The sequence below is a fragment of the Chelonia mydas genome, chromosome 3 (genome assembly GCF_015237465.2).
Source record: "Chelonia mydas isolate rCheMyd1 chromosome 3, rCheMyd1.pri.v2, whole genome shotgun sequence".
Lineage (NCBI taxonomy): Eukaryota > Metazoa > Chordata > Testudines > Cheloniidae > Chelonia > Chelonia mydas.
The window spans coordinates 53,631,579-53,648,520 of record NC_057851.1 but is presented as its reverse complement, the minus strand read 5'-3'; the positions used below and the strand labels follow the sequence as shown (position 1 = coordinate 53,648,520).

The following is a 16,942-nucleotide window of genomic DNA, read 5'->3' as shown; positions in this document are numbered from 1 at the left end:
AGCTTGGCATGAACATTATGTAATATAGGAAGAGCCCACACTGCTGAAGCACAGTTCTCTTGCCAAATGAGGAGCAACATGAATGGCTCAAAAAGGGTTCCCCTCAAGTTCTCCTCAGTGGAAGGATAGTAGCTGCAGTATGGTTCCTTTGAGTGATGGACTCTTATTTCTCTCAGAGATGACAGTCATGGAGGACTCCCCCCAACAACCAATATACTGTGCTTGATCTTATACAGGTTTTTGTATCCCAATGGATTGCCTGATGAATATTCCTTTCTAACTACATTTCGGATGACCGGAAGCACGCTTCAGAAAAGCTGGAGTATTTGGCAGGTCCAGGATTCGTCAGGAAAAGAACAAGTTGGAGTGAAGCTTAATAGTCAAACAAAGGCTCTTGAGTTTTCTTATAAAGGGCTGGATGGAAGTGTCCAGACTGCAACCTTTTCACATTTGCCTTTTTTGTTTGATTCCCAATGGCACAAGGTTATGGTCAGCATGGAAAAGAGCAATGTCACTCTTTTTATTGACTGCATTATGATAGAATCCTTACAGATAAAGCCCAGGGGCAAAATTGACGTGGATGGCTTTGCTTTGCTGGGAAAACTTATAAATAATCCTCAAATTTCAATTCCGGTAAGTTTCAAAATCTTATATTACAGAAAAAGTGCTAGAAAATCTTCTCTCTTGTAATATTTTTTCTGGTGAACGTATCTTCAAATATCTTGCGACCAACTAAGGGGTTTAAAAAAGTACAGACTAATGTAAAGTTAAAATTAAGTTTTAGCTCTTTATTCCAACAAAATTGAATCAAGTCATGTTTATAATGCAGCAAATTATCTTAAGATATTTTTGTTGTCAATCGTATTATTTTTGTGAGAAGACTCAATCAAAACCAAGGCATAAGTTTGAAAGGATGCAGTGCTTGGCACAAGACAGGCCTCGAAAACTAGCAATAAGCTGCACATTTTTAACAGAGAGGGTAATTAACCATAGGAGTAAAATTACCAAGATGAGAGGTGGATTCACCATCACATGAAATCTTTAAATCAAGTCTGGATGTCTTTCTAAAAGATAAGGTCTAGCTCAATCTGAATTGATGGCTGGTACAGAAAGTACTGGGTGAAATTCTATGGCCTGTGTTATGCAGGAAGTCAGATTAGATCATCATAATAGTCCTGTCTGGCCTTAAAAGCTATGAAAACAACATGCCCATAATATATGTCACAGATAATACCCAATTTGATGGACTATTAAACCTAAAAGTTTCATTTATCTTGCACTAGTATATGTTTCTCCCTGCCTTTTTTGTGTTCTCTTTAAACTGAATAAAGAAATCAATTGTTGGGGGAGGGGAAAAGGGAGGATGGTGTGAGGTTCCAATCATTTCACTCTAATTGACTATGCTGTATACTGTATAAATACCTCAACATTCTTTGTTATTTAGGAGGTCCAAGGCACATTTCAGTGTGTTGTTGGAATATATTACTTAGAGTAGTATAATTTTTAAAAGAAATAAGTTGTGTTTCCTAGTCTCCTTTTCCAATATTTTACTATGGCTATATTTATTGTACAGAATAGCTTGGCTTCTTATAGTTGTACTGTAAAAACATGTTATTTTAAGATAAATTCTTTATTGTTTGTTGTCACTATGATTGCTTAGGAGAGTTGTTGGTATAGCTCTGTTAGAAAATTATGCTGGCCTTTGAGCCTTTACAAGGATTTATGCCCAAGATTTCTGTTATGTTTTTCAGAGGCTAAAAGTTCATGTGGCTTTACATTGTATGCTATCATTCTTTTTTATCTAAGGGTAAACCAAATAATCCATTATAGAAACTAAACAATACAGAGTACATTATAGTTTGAAAACAGAAAAAAGACCCTCTTGAAAATAGGCCTTGCCAATCGTTTGTGATAAAAAAAACCCCGCCCATTAGCCCCTTCTTGTTCAAATGCTAAATGCTCTGTCTAGATTCTCAGATGAGGTAAAACTGGTGAAGCTTCATCAACTTTAGTGGTACTGCTCCAATTTATACCAACTGAGGATCTGGACCCAAAGGATCTCAAAGGTATTTAGTCATCTATCTCCTATAGATTTCCCCAGTCTCCTGGTTATAATTATAGGTCAGTTATATAAATCAGTGTTTTATCATAGGTTAGCTCCAAACTTATTCCTGTTACTGAAAACAAGAAAGGAATAAAACTTCAATAAAACAGTGATTAAGTGATTGCTGCTACAAGGTGCTGAGCTCCCCATAGCTCCCACTGATTTTAGGGAATGGAGGATGTACCTCACTGCAGGCACTTACATCTTGCTGGAGCTGACCCTCAAGCTGCAATCCTACTTAATTTATATGTTTAAACAGTCTGAACCAGTTAAATGGCATGTAACATCTAAAAGGCAGCCCTTATCAACATCCAGTGCACAGAGGTGGATTTGTTCCATAGCTCAGATTAGGAGAATTGCTTCAATGTAGTGGGCTATGGCCAATGGTCTTGGTATTCTAAAAGATATTGGCTTCATTTTTTCTGCTCGTGTTCATGCTGTGTATTCGAAGTTCAAAAGGTGGAACTCCTGCTACAAATGGTCAGTTAACACAAGCAATTGATGTACTAAAGTAGCACCTTGAAGAAGCAGAATTAGATGGAAAGAATCTAGGTAGGGAATCCTGCAGTGAAAAAGAGACATAAAGGAAGCGAAACTTTAAAGAAAAAAAGAAAAAGAAAAAAGTAAGACTGTACCAGATGGGTTCAGAATGTACTTAGAGTATCCTTGGTTTATGTTAGTATAAATTTAACAAATAGCAGATAATACGCTACTTGTCAGATACAGAGCTGTGGGTAGTCAGGCCTAGTGTTTAGAGCAGGAGTTGGTAACCAGGAGTAGGAGCCCAGGATCAGAGTCAAAGGTCAGATGCCAGAGCTGGAAATCAGGAATTGGAGCCTAGAGTAAGAACCAGAGTCCAAGGCCAGAACTGAAGTCAGGAATGAGGGTCAGAAACTGGTTACCTGAGAGTGAGGAAGGGCTGGGAACAAGCTGGGAACAACTCTGGGTTTTGAACAGCCACAACTTGCTGCTGTTCTTAAGAGCAGGTCTGCTAATCCCCTCTGCCAGTCAGGCAGTCTGACCAATAGGTTGATTCTACTGCAAGCCAACTGTGATTCAGCTGTGAGTCCTCTGTTGCTCACTAGGTAAGTGGAACTAGTGGTCCCAAGCTCAGCTACAAGCTCTCATAAGCCAATATGAACATAATAAATTAGTAATCTTACAGGACCCATCTGTGTTACCTGCCCTTCCTACCATGGGATCCTCTTCAGTTTTTTTATATACTGTAGTTGTATACAGATCCCTCCATTTGCATTTTCTGAGAGTATGAATTTGGGAGTGTGAGCATTTCTCCCATTGCCACTACCCTAGCAAAGATTTTCTCCAATCTCCCTGAGAAAGGGACTCAGTTATAGAGCATCTTGCTTCCACTTTTCCTCCAGGATATTATGAATTCTCAAGCCTTAAAACTCAGCATGTCCAAAGGAAGGGGCATATAACCTGGTACTTTTATCAGTGTTTCTAACACTTGAAAGATATATTTACAGGACAATCCTATAGGCTAAACTTCACAGAAAGAACTGAAACTTAATGGAGAATAATATTTCTCTTGTGTGTATGCAATTAATATAGTGTAAAAGAAATTGGAACACAGAACATACCTACAATCCTAGCTCCACTTATGCCAGTGGGAGCTTTGCCATTGATTTAAGCGGGGCCAAGATTTTACCCTAATGTTGAAAAAATGCTTATATATGCTTAATACAGCAAATAGTTTGCTAAAGAACAGTTGAATAGTGTATAAAGTTAAACCTTCCAATATATAAATCTCCTTCTTCATGTAAAGATACTGTTTACAAGAGTTCGGTTCACGATAAGTTCCAATTACTAAGGCTGCCATTGATTGTACTGGGAGCCCCAGGCATATATGAGCAATAATCTGGTTTTAACTTCACTCAGTGATTACTCTAACTGAGGCACCTCATGTGTCTGAATACTCTCAATTTATTTTGCTCATTTGTGCTGGTAGATTTCCTTTTTCACCTGCATGTATTTTCCTCCCAAACACTTCCTTCTGACATATTCCGAGTATCCAATTGTATACTGAAACACCTCAATACAAAACACTGATTTTCTGTAAACTACATGGAAGAAGATTGTATTGCAGGATTATGCAGTGTAACTCTCATGAAAATTGACCCTATGTAACCCACATTAAAAATACCACTGTTTAGGCTGGGTATTAAAGAATTAATGAAAGGACCTAGGGGGTTGATTAACTGCTCTTTTACACTGGTGTAAAATCAATGATTTAACTGAGAGGAGCATCAATAAAGATTGAAAGGATCTCAATACAGATCTGATTAATTGTACTTTTACAGCTGTATTACCTTTTGAATCACCCACTAGATGGCAATAAAACCAATGAGGCACACACAAGTCAATTCACTGAACAGGTAGTTCAACAGATTATAGAAAATGTTTTAGATTTATTCTAAATGCAGTGGAACACATTTTCTTAAGGCGTATTAGACAGCTAAATGTTTCAGTGAGAGTTGGCTCTTGTGCTGTTGTACAGCAAATACTACCTTGGAATATCAGGCCTCATTTAGATCCCACTTATGCTTAATCCACCTCAGTTCTTGCACAGCACAGATAAAACAATAGCATTTTTGGCTCTGTTGTTAATGTTTTGCAAACCTGTTGGCATTTTACAGGCATTTTCAGATATCTTAGGGGATGAGATCATGTACAGAAAAATAGAACTAGCCCAAATAATATATATTTGCTATTTAAATATATAATAAATTAACCTCCCTAGCAATATTAGAAAATGGATTAATCATTTAATTCCTATAAAACACTAAATTATTGCATTTATAAGACACCAATCACTATAGTATCTAGGCATTGTAAAATGGTCTGCTTTGCGTATGGTTACAAAAGAATTCCGAAATGAATGGGTTGTAGCAGGGCATGATGAAGTAATCAACTGACATTAGGGCCCAATTAAACCATTTCCATCACAGAACCATAATTCTATAATACAGGTATGTGAAATTAGATATTCTAAATCAGCCATAGTAAAGATGAAAGTGACAAGATTTGTTCTCTGTGTGTGTGTGTGTGTGTGTGTGTGTATAAAAAACATAGTGGTAAAAGTCACACATCATATACTGCATTTGCTATAAGTATAATATTTGATAGATGGAGTGATTCAGAAAAGAATCTTTAACTAACCATAATTAACTCTGTGTGCAACCTTATGCAACTTACTTTTTTCTCAAGTGTACAATCCCCTGGACATTAATGGGGCTGCTTGCATGAATAATTTCTATTTACATGAGTAAGGTTTGCAGGATTGACCCCTTATTTTCAGTTTTTAAAATGCACTTGTCGCCATGTCTCTTTCATATATGACGTCTTTATCCACTGTAAAAAAACACAAATAGTGAAATGAGAAAAGCTATTTTAATAGGTTTCAGAGTAGCAGCCGTGTTAGTCTGTATTCGCAAAAAGAAAAGGAGTACTTGTGGCACCTTAGAGACTAACCAATTTATTTGAGCATAAGCTTTCGTGAGCTACTGCTCACTTCATTGGATGCATTCAGTGGAAAATACAGTGGGGAGATTTATGTACATAGAGAACATGAAACAATAGGTGTTACCATACACACTGTAACCAGAGTGATCACTTAAGGTGAGCTATTACCAGCAGGAGAGCGGTGGGGGGGACGGTAGGACGGACCTTTTGTAGTGATAATCAAGGTGGGCCATTTCCAGCAGTTGACAAGAACATCTGAGGAACAGCTGGGGGAGGGAAGGGGGGGATAAACATGGGGAAATAGTTTTACTTTGTGTAATGACCCATCCACTCCCAGTCTCTATTCAAGCCTAAGTTAATTGTATCCAGTTTGCAAATTAATTCCAAAAGTAATTGCTGAACTGGAATTAATTTGCAAACTGGATACAATTAACTTAGGCTTGAATAGAGATTGGGAGTGGATGGGTCATTACACAAAGTAAAACTATTTCCCCATGTTTATCCCCCCCCCCCACCACACTGTTCCTCAGACATTCTTGTCAACTGCTGGAAATGGCCCACCTTGATTATCACTACAAGAGGTCGTCATCCCCCCACCTCCCCACCGCTCTCCTGCTGGTAATAGCTCACCTTAAGTGATCACTCTGGTTACAGTGTGTATGGTAACACCCATTGTTTCATGTTCTCTATGTATATAAATCTCCCCACTGTATTTTCCACTGAATGCATCCGATGAAGTGAGCTGTAGCTCACGAAAGCTTATGCTCAAATAAATTTGTTAGTCTCTCAGGTGCCACAAGTACTCCTTTCCTTTTTATTTTAATAGGTTTAGTTTATATTAGTTCTGACATGTCCATGTTCTTTTCTGAGCACCTCAGTTCTGCATTTCTCCCCTAATAACTCTTTGTGCTGATGTGTATGGGAAGAAAGTATGACAAAGTATCCTCATATGTGTGCAAAGCACCCTCAAAATATTTCTCTGATGCAAGGAAAACAGTGTCATCCTTCATGACCTGTTCAACAGAATATAATCCATGGATAGTTTGGTTATGTGGGAAGAGACCTATAAAGCAAGGCTGGGCTGCAGTTGCTCTCTTTTAAAAACTGTCACTCTCTTTTCTTTAATGGGCTCCAAGCCAGCTGCAGCTTTGAACAATTCACTCATAGTTAAACTTATTTTTTTTCATTTTAAAAATAGCTTTCATCTAAGCCTAGTTATACATTACAGCCAAACAGAACATTAAGTTTGCAAAGTCAAGTATTCAAAAGTTAGGAAATGCCAGAATTAAGGGTGCCAGTGCAACCTTAATTTGCATCCCCCTCTCCCTTCGCCTTTGGGAGTCTGTATTATGATATAGTCTTGAATTACATGGTCATTTTTTTCCACAGGACCCCTCCTCATTCAGTGAATGGGTAGTTATTCAGTGTTTTTGTTTAATGGGGCATTTCTATGGTGCTGTCACCATACTATCTGAGCTCTTCGCAAAAATGAATGAATACATCTTCACTACACGCCTGTGAGATTAGCTGGGGAACTGAGACAGAGTGATTAAGGGCAAAATTGTCAAGTGTTCACCAATTTTGGATGTACAATTTGAGATACTGAGGGCCTGATTATTTCGTGTTTAGCATTATTTAGCACTTTATATGTCAAACCACAGCTGACATTGACTTCAGTTGGAGCTGTAAGTGCTCAGCACTTCTGCACATCTGTCCCCCAAGCTGGGCATCCAGAAAATGAGGAACACACAATTAGTGGCCAAATGTGAAAATTGTGGTTTTGGTGACTTGCCCAGCATTGCATAACATCTCTGTGGCAGAGGAAGAGGTAGAATCCAGTTCTCCAGAGTAACATTCAACTGCCTTTAGTTTAAAAGACCATGTTTTCTCCTCCTAAAATCCCCTGCCTCATTCACTACACACCTTCCAATATCTGCAATAAATGAGGCAGGGGTTCTACCGACAGTCTCCTTCAGTACACAACCAGGAATCATTCCAAAAGCCTTTCCATCTCGTGCACTGAATGAGGCAGGGTTCCTGTGGGGAAAAAAATTGCATATGATCATGTAATTAAAGACTGTATTATCATGCATACATATAAGGACCCAACTGAAGTTTGTATATGACAACCTTTAATTCTGGCATTTACTAATTTTTCAGTGTTTGACTTTCCAGCTCTAACATCCATTTAATGTAGTTTTTTAATGTATCTTTTAAAAAAAATTGTAAAACAAAACAAACAAAACCAGACAAAAACAGAAATTCCAACACTAAGAACCGTATTGACCCCCAACTTGGGTCATCAGCAGGGTCCTCATTTTTAGAACCATAGCACAGACTTCTATCACTTGATCTAATAGAGTAAATGGTGGCAGTGGTAGACTATCTTCTATGTGGACCATCCATTAGAGGGGGGCTGAGAAACACACTTTGCCAGCAAATTTCACAGCAGGGGACTGTAGAGACTCAGGACTCCTGAATTCAGTTCCAGGTTCTGGAGAGGAGTGTCCTCAAGTGGCTATAGTGTCTTCTGCCCCATCTACGCCAGCCTGTCTGTGTTCCCCTTTCCTTCTATTCAACCGCCAGCCCATTGATTCCTGCCCCTTCCCCCTCTGTTTTTATCCAACCAGATACCCAATCCCTCAGCTCCTGCTCATCTCCTCCTCTGCTTCTGTCTAACCCCCGCTCCAAATCTTGTCAGCTCCGGTTCCACACGTTCCTATCCAACTCTCACACCACAGCTTCTGACCCTCTCCTCCCTGCACCTATACACCTGCTACACACCCCAGCTCCTGACACACTTCCCTCTGTTGCTATCAAAATTTCTGCTCAAATAGTTAGTTTGACAAAGCAATAAACAATTGAAAACAGAGTCTTATAATGGAAAATGTCAGGCAGCACTACTAGCTACATCTATGATATCAAAGAAAGAAACTCTTTGGAATATCAAGACTGGTTAATCTTTCGATGCCTAGAGTCAAGATTTCCCTTTATCAGTTATGGGATATATTGAAACCAGCATCATAAGGTGTAAATATGAATTTTGAATGTCCTGTTCTTATTATTTTGTGTTATAGCCTTACCAATGCTTAACTATAATTTACATCATGCACTTATGTATATATGCAATTGGCTTTGGTTAGAGCAAGCAGGAAGGTTTCAAAATTATTGTTGGAGAAGTGAAGTAAATAAGTGACTTGCAAGTAGGGAAGGAGACCCAAATAAATAATGCAGAACCGGTGAAAGAGCACCCCTGAAATGTGGAGTGTCATGAACAGCAAATAGAACAAGCTAGTTAGGAAGAAAGTGGATATAGTTAAGGACCTAGGATGGAACAAGTCTGTGGAGCGTTTCAAAAACCAAGAGGGGAGATTTTAAATTAGATTCAGAGAAAAATGAGATGCCAGCGAATGTGACAGAGATTGGGGACTATGGCACAACATCCTTGAGGAAGAGATCAGTCTAGCCACTGCATTCTGGAAACTCTGAAATCTTCGGAGTAAATATAGAGAACAATAAAGATTTGATTGCAAGAATTTCAGTAAAGGCGGAATCAAAGTAAAGAAGAATTCTAGCAATTTTCTGGAGGTGGCAATTGGCAAACTTGAGGACATAGATGTGGCAGTAAAGGACTTCAATCTGTGAAGCATTAATGAGGTACAGTATATGGAGTAATGTGGAAACGAGGAAGTCAACATAAGGAACCAGATAGGAATGGAGGGATCTAAGAATGAGTCAAGGGGGATGAAAGCTGGGTTCTAGCTGCATAGAAATCGTGATCAAGATTGAAATGAAATGAAATGAAATGAAAGTCCTAAAGACTCATACTTCTTCCTTGAGGTTCTCAGGAAGGCTAGATCTCAACCTTTTACGTATTACGAGTATATTTTACAACAGAAAAAAGCATCACGCTCCTTCCTTCCCATTCCATCTGGTCATAAAGAAGGGAAGGTTGTGACCCCCTTCACCAGTTATGCAGCCTGAGAAAACATGGAATAGACCATTCATTATCTTCATGACCACAAAAATCATGTAGAATGAGATGGGAAAATGATCTAAGATCTCACAAAAAGAAATATTATGCATGTGTACTAAAATAATTTATATGGATGTACCTGTATTTAATGTACCAAATGGTACATTACATACCAGAGGACATACCTCTGAAGCTATTTACTGCATCTATTCACCCAGTCATTTCCAGCTGAGGGTATGTAAAGCACACTTTCCTCATCTATGCAGACACATAAAGGATCAGTTGTTAGTTCTTAGAGGCAAAGAAGTGGTTTTATTTCTGGGTCATTTTACAGAGCCAATGTGAAAATATTGAAGAAGATGTGAAATCTCACAAAGGTATATCAGCCTGCCCCAGAATGTTTCAAGGGTATATATGAGTCAGGTCTCTAGAATTCCTCCTACTTAGACCTGCATTCATTGTCAGACCTGTCATTCTTTATCCACATACTGTCTAGTTCTAAGGAAATCATTTTATGAATGTGTATTCATTAATAAAACAACTTCCACAGCATAATATAAACATGAAAGAACACCTGTTCTTGGACATGACCAGCTGTAGACTTCCTTTTCCCTTAATTCCTACAACAGGTTTTATGCCCCTTTCTAAATACACAAACAGATGCTAGAGCAAGGGAAGAGCCAAAGGTAACTACCCGGTCTGTTCTAAAGAAGTAAGCTCCAGCACCTGATACCATTCAGTTGCTGAGCACCTGCTGTTTATGCTTAATGTTCCAGGAACTATAAGTGTTATATGTGTTATATATCCCTTAGACTGTAATCATATCTCTTGTTTTCTACTACACAACTTTTAAAACCCAGAGATGGCTGATCAGAGCGTTCATGTTATTGAAACCTGACAAGCGTGAACATCTGAAATAAATTAATCTCATTTTATCCCCTTCACTAGTTTGAAATCCAGTGGATGCTGATTCATTGCGACCCTCTACGACCACAAAGAGAAAGTTGCAGTGAACTTCCAGCCAGGAGATGGGTAAGGGGCTTCCTCAGCCTTACGTTCCTAGTATTCATACTATCATTGGGTCTACATCTTCAACCTTTCCCTCTGGGCCTCTGGCTGTTATCAGTCTCCTCATTTTTCTTATGGTTATAGGTGTCTATATTTAGCATCTGTGTCTGGGACTTGGTGCCTTTCAAAATGGTCTCGTGGTTTTAACTCTTCTCTTGCTTTCTTGCTTTTTTCTTATCAAACTACCTAAGGCAGAGATATTTAAAATGTGTGCCTCTGTAGAGCTCTTTGCAAGCACCATGGCCTAGCTTTGCTTTTCTCTCTTGATAACTCATGCAGAAAGTTAAAAGACTGCTGCTGAGGACCATGGTCAGAGCAGCAGCAGCAGGGCAAAGGGTTAAAGGAGCTGGTGTCATTCAATCCCCTCCTTCCTAGCATTCAGATTTCCTCCAATCCCCATTACCCTCCTCTAAGACCATTAATAAACAGAAGAAACAGATGCCTGTAGCAGGGCTTACCTTTCTGCTGCTGCTAGTGAAGTCACTTAGGGGGAATTTTATGTCTTGCGGGTCCTAAAATCCATCAAGAGCAACAGAGTGGAAAACATTGCTGGCCAGCAGAGAAGTGACCATGTCTAGCACTGCTCGGGGCAGGGGAGCCTTACCTCTAGGGGTTTTTCTACAAATTATGTGCCTTTGCCTGGCTCAAGTAAGTTGTACCTGACTTTTATTATACATTTCTTATTCATTGCAGATAAGCCAGACGGCCATGGAGGTATGTTTTAAGGAAAGGAAACCTGCTCAGTGCAAAGAGAAAGGGTCTATACAAAGTCCCTGGGAAGCTGAGAACAATCTCCTGTCCTCTTGTCTGGGATCTGATGCCTTTCAAAATCCAACAGTCTCGTGGCTGGGTTATCTTATCCCAGCAGTGGTGGCTGTAACTGTATTTTTTTTAAAACTGAAATCACATTAGCATTTCTAACGTGGAAAAAATAAGTTAAGCAAAGAGATGTAGATGCAATGGTTGCAATTGCTTTGAACAGAACCTTTCTATGCAATGTGCCAATGAGCAGTGGTAGGACAGGGTTTAAACTGCAAGAATATCATCAGTTAAATAAGAACTTGAGAGGTTGCTCTAAGAAAGAAACATTTCTAAAGTGCCAGTAACATTTGAAAAAGAGCAGGAAGGACATGGGCTATAGCTAGGACTGCCTGAATGGGATTGGAGATTTCAGATTCTGGCAGCTCTTGCCAGACTGAGTGCATCACCTCCTCCTGTCGGGTCTTGAGGTTTCATTCACAAAGCCTCCATTGTGAGGTTTGCTTTGCCTGGCAGTTGGAGTTTAGTAATAAAGAAAACAGTCCAGTATATTATAGAACTCAAGGGTTACAAACATTCTTTCAAAGAACATGTTTCTTTGGGTTCAAACATATTCAGTGCCTGCTAACACCTCTCTCAGGAGCCCAGCCTGTGGAGAAGGCTAATTATAACCAGGATTGTAGATTTTAATGTACTTGTGAGGACAGGTAACTGGAATTTTTTTATAAGGAAAAAAAATGTTATTGCAGTGAATACTTCAGTGAGAGCAGAGAAGGGCTGTATTATTAAACTTTTCTTCGTAACACAAACTCTTAAGAAGAGTCTCTTCTGTTTAGGCTGAATGAGCTTGTTAGAATAGGTGTGGAGAATTTCAAAGCGTTGTTCACAAAGAACATGATTTTTTCCTTCACTGTTTTTATATTGATTTTTCAAGGGCCAGGGCTAGTGAATTTCTGATGTAAATATTACCCCCAAAACTTTTGCTCCACAAAGCCCAGATTGTACTGTACAGTTACACAGTGACATATACACTAGCATGCCTGTTCTTGTGCAGTGGGTGAATGACAATAGACGAGGACAGGGGGAGTTTTTGAGAATTTGTAATCCTGGTTCAGATTGCAGTGGACATTTTGGCAGTCGCTAAACAAGGGGGAATGCAGTTTAGTGGGTCAAAATGACAATTACTTTAATCAGGTACACAAGACCAACTGTATGGTTAGCTAAGGGCCCTGGTGACTGAGGAGCCCACTTAGAAGCGTTTAGAAGTTCTTTCCCTATGGGCTGGTCTCCCTGTTCCTGCACCCCTACCCAGAAGTTGCTGCAGGTTTTCTGGGATCTGCTCACTATCTAATTGCTCTTTGTTTTATTCCTTGTCAGAGAGGCCCCCCAGGTCCACAAGGCCCCCCAGGGCCACCAGGGACACCAGGAGTTCCTGGCATTGATGGCATAGATGTAAGTGTCTCCCATGCATGAGTCACCATAGCTGGCAGCTAGGAATGCCTCCTGCACACACCTGAACTATTCTTAATACATTAGTAGTTAGTCCTTGGGATCCTTTGAATTTGGCAGCACTCTCTAGTGTCCTTAATAACCTGCATAGGAATTATTGTTCAGTATCGGCTGAAACAGTAATGGGTGTGTGGGGTAGTGGCGGTGGGGCAAGGCAGTCTGGTAGTCTGTAAAAAGGATTATATGGGATTATTTATTACAGTATGTGATAGGAATCATATGCAATTATTCTTGATAATCTGTAAAGAACTATACAGGATTATTCTTGATAGCATACAGTAGATATATAGAATTATTCCACATAATAGGAACTATATGGGATTACACAATAGAAATGAATTAGGGATCATTCCTGATCATCTGTTTAACATTTTGCACATGGGTTCATTAGTGTCACCTCGGGACTCTAAAGGCTGCTGACTGAACCGTTTCTCTTTTACATCCCGTTAGGGAGACAGAGGTCCCAATGGCCCCCCAGGCCCTCCGGTAAGTAATTTACATTGCTTTGCATTCGATCTTGCAACAGGATCAATCCAGATCTTTGTATCAGAATGTCTCAGCTGTGCTTGCTTCTCACTCTAAAATATGTTATTTCTTTGTTCATTTGAATCCTGAAGGGTCCGGATGGCGAGCCAGGCAAACCAGGTGCCTCCGGGACGCCAGGAGAGCCAGGAGCTGATGTGAGTAGACATTGCCTTCTTTTTTGGAAAAATAATTAGTTTTAGGCTATTTCTGGAGGGAGGCGACCTCCTTCTAAGGTCCCTGGTTTAATCACAACCCAGATGGCCAGCCATGTGTGAGTGAAGGATCTGGCTGCTGTTTGAAAGGCTCTCTCTTACACACAGGGCTGGGCTGGGAGGTGGTTAGAGAGACTGGGCACAGGGTCTGGAGGACTGAGGTCCCCGGGGAGGGCTGAGGATTCCAGCATTTCCTTGGGTGATAACAGAGCAAGGATTGTTTGGAGTTACAGAGAAACAGCTCTCTCCCTCTTTGCCCTGAGAACGGGGAAGAGCTGTGGCAAGAGGGGAGAGGCAGTCAAAGGGGAGGGATGCGATTGGGAGGGAGGGACCTGGCGAAAGCCCCATGAAGGTGCCCATACTGTTCATCTATGTACAGCCTGCATAGACCCAGCTGCCACAAGGGAAAGGGAGGAGGAGTCGAGCTACTGCACATGCTGGGTGCAAGGCGGCTGAGGCAGGGAAGGGCGCCCTCTCCCGCCCTAAATCCTGTTGTAAACCAGAGCGTGTATGCTGCCCTCCACGTGGAATCCAGGCTTCAGGAATTAATGGGAGCCAGGGGCATTTGTGGGCAAATGAAAGTCAAGCGAGATGAATGGAGTCTCAGCATCAGGCCTTGCCACGCGGCATGCTTCATCGGCTCCTCTCCTGCCTGTGGGGGTTCTGGGACCAGCCCAGGGAATCAGCTCCGCCCTGCTCTGGGATGAGAAAAAGGAGAACAGCAAAGGAAGACAGAGAGACACTTTGAATTGCCCCCTACTGACCAACAGGCAAGGGCAAGACCTGTCTCTTTAAATAAGCAAGAAACCCAGGACTGAGGCAATTTCCTCATTTCCAGTTGGTATAACTGGTCTGCAGGGGGCGTTAGCAGTTTCCGGGATGTTAAGAACTAGCCACAAATTGATTCACTTTGCCCTGCCTGTGGAAGCATCACATTCACTTTTCCCATACAACACTATAAGGGCAACTGGGGGCACAAACAGAGACACTTCCTCTTGGGGAATGTTGGGACAGAATGAAGAAAAGGGAGAATATATGTATGAGAGAGCCTAACAAGACTAAATGCAAGGCTCATGCAAGAAACACGCTAGCATGTGAAGGAATAAATTTAAAATGTGATCCAATCCTCTGGGAATCAAGGGTTGTTTTGAATCATTCTTCATGAGACAAACTGTGCTCTTTTGTTTTTTGTTTTAGAGATCTGGAATTTACAGCTGAAGAGCAAACTTTTATTTTATATTATTATTTTATATTAGAATAGCAGTGGATTGTGAACTAAAACAGCAGATCGAAAGCTCACGCACGGATTTAACAATCTGTCACGTACTCATGAGCTCAGTCAGGAATGGATATTTTAAAATCTTCCACCCTACAAGATGAACTGGAAAAAAATGTGTGTCACATATTTTTCAATATTTTCTGATTATGAAGCTGTATACTGGCTGGTCAAGTAGTAATCTAATCTGAAAATGTTATGCCTTAAATAATAACCATGGACCATGAAAACACACAGTATAAGAAGTAAATAACCAGAGGATTACTGTCTGGTTGAGGTGTTAATCAGAAACACTAGTTTCTCAGTAACTTCAGATAGAATGTGAATGTAGTGTATAATGTAAATGGTCATGTATTTGTTTAACATATAGTTAGAAAATTGTTACAAGCTTTTAAATGCCCTATGGAAACAAATTAGATCCATTTTTTACAATTTAAATGAAGACAGACTGATTGTGCAAGTTTTTTTAAATACAGATTTTAGTCATCTTTATATAATTTTAGAAAACCAAAATATAAAATGAAAATACAAATTCATTTAAATACCCAAGCAGATGATCGATGGTCTTTAAGAGTGTTGCTTAACACATCCCACTCATTTTATATTATATAAATATTTCCCCCAAATAGAAAAGGAGTACTAGTGGCACCTTAGAGACTAATCAAAATAGAATTTTTATTTCTCAGTAGCAATACATGACCTTGTAAGTGCAAGAAAACTATTGTTATGTCACATTTAGCACATCCAAATTTGAGACAGCTAGCTACATGGAACTGTGGTAAAGTAATGATTATGCTTTAGTGAGCTGAAGCTTATGGATGGACTTTAACTGTGATACCAGGAGAAACAGAATCCCAAGAGAAACAGTGACTTGAATATATATTATTCTGAAGGAAGGAAGACTTCAGCCCACCCCAATGACTGTTACTGCCCTTGTGACTTTGTTTCTTTATGGGGAACAACACAAGGGCCTAAATAACTAAGGTTCAAGGGAATCTTATTTTGATGGAAAGCTAGAACAAATCATAGAATCATAGAATCACAGAATATCAGGGTTGGAAGGGACCTCAGGAGGTCATCTAGTCCAACCCCCTGCTCAAAGCAGGACCGATCCCCAATTAAATCATCCCAGCCAGGGCTTTGTCAAGCCTGACCTTAAAAACTTCTAAGGAAGGAGATTCCACCACCTCCCTAGGTAATGCATTCCAGTATTTCACCACCCTCAAGTGAAAAAGTTTTTCCTAATATCCAACCTAAATCTCCCGCACTGCAACTTGAAAAAATATACTGGCACTAAAACACTATCTTATTTGTACATTCGGGGAAACTTCTTATTGTAGTTCTTTCCTTTGATGGAGTTGTCATATTGGTATTTATGTCTTATGCAAGGATTTAAGCACATTGTGTAGCTTATATAAAAATGGCAGAAAAATAATTTGTAAGACTTGACTCAGCAATTGTAAGGGGTGGAGAGAACATGAACTATATGGATGTGCTAAAATTAACTTGAAAATGAAACATGCTGGAAGTTGATTGTTTTTTCTGTAAAGGTCTTCTGCAAAAGATGAACTAAAAATTCCTATTTAAACCTGTTTAAGATCCAAAATCCATAACAGAATAGGGATTTGATCTTGCCAAAATTCACATTAATTTCAATATTCCAAATTGACTTCACTGAGTTGTCCCTGAAACCCTCTGTGTGCAAACTGAAAAACAATAAGCAAAGACCAAATATAAAACCAAATATTTGAAAATCTTTTTATCCTTTACTTTCCTGCCAAGACTCAGTTTCTGGATTCTTTGTTTCCCTTTCAAGACAACTCAGTCACCTAAACCACATCATATTCTTGAACTCCACAATTAAAACATAAGAACAGCCATACCAATGGTCCATCTGGCCCAGTATACTATACTGTCTTCTGACAGTGGCTGGTGCCAGCTGCTTCAGAAGAAATGAATAGAACAGGGCAATTATCAAGATCCATGCTCTGTCATCCAGTTCAGCTTCTGGCAAACAGAGGCTAAGGACA

The 16,942-nt window shown here is 39.8% G+C and overlaps 1 protein-coding gene across 1 annotated transcript in view; it reads left to right on the top strand.

The window, feature by feature from the left end:
* COL9A1 (collagen type IX alpha 1 chain) overlaps positions 1 to 16,942 on the top strand; it is a 104,748-nt gene that overhangs the window by 11,161 nt on the left and 76,645 nt on the right. Inside the window, exons 5-10 of the mRNA XM_007070552.4 lie at positions 237 to 633; positions 10,512 to 10,595; positions 11,325 to 11,345; positions 12,768 to 12,842; positions 13,350 to 13,385; positions 13,517 to 13,579. Coding sequence (XP_007070614.2) covers positions 237 to 633; positions 10,512 to 10,595; positions 11,325 to 11,345; positions 12,768 to 12,842; positions 13,350 to 13,385; positions 13,517 to 13,579 — 676 coding nt within the window. The remainder of the gene's footprint in view (positions 1 to 236; positions 634 to 10,511; positions 10,596 to 11,324; positions 11,346 to 12,767; positions 12,843 to 13,349; positions 13,386 to 13,516; positions 13,580 to 16,942) is intronic.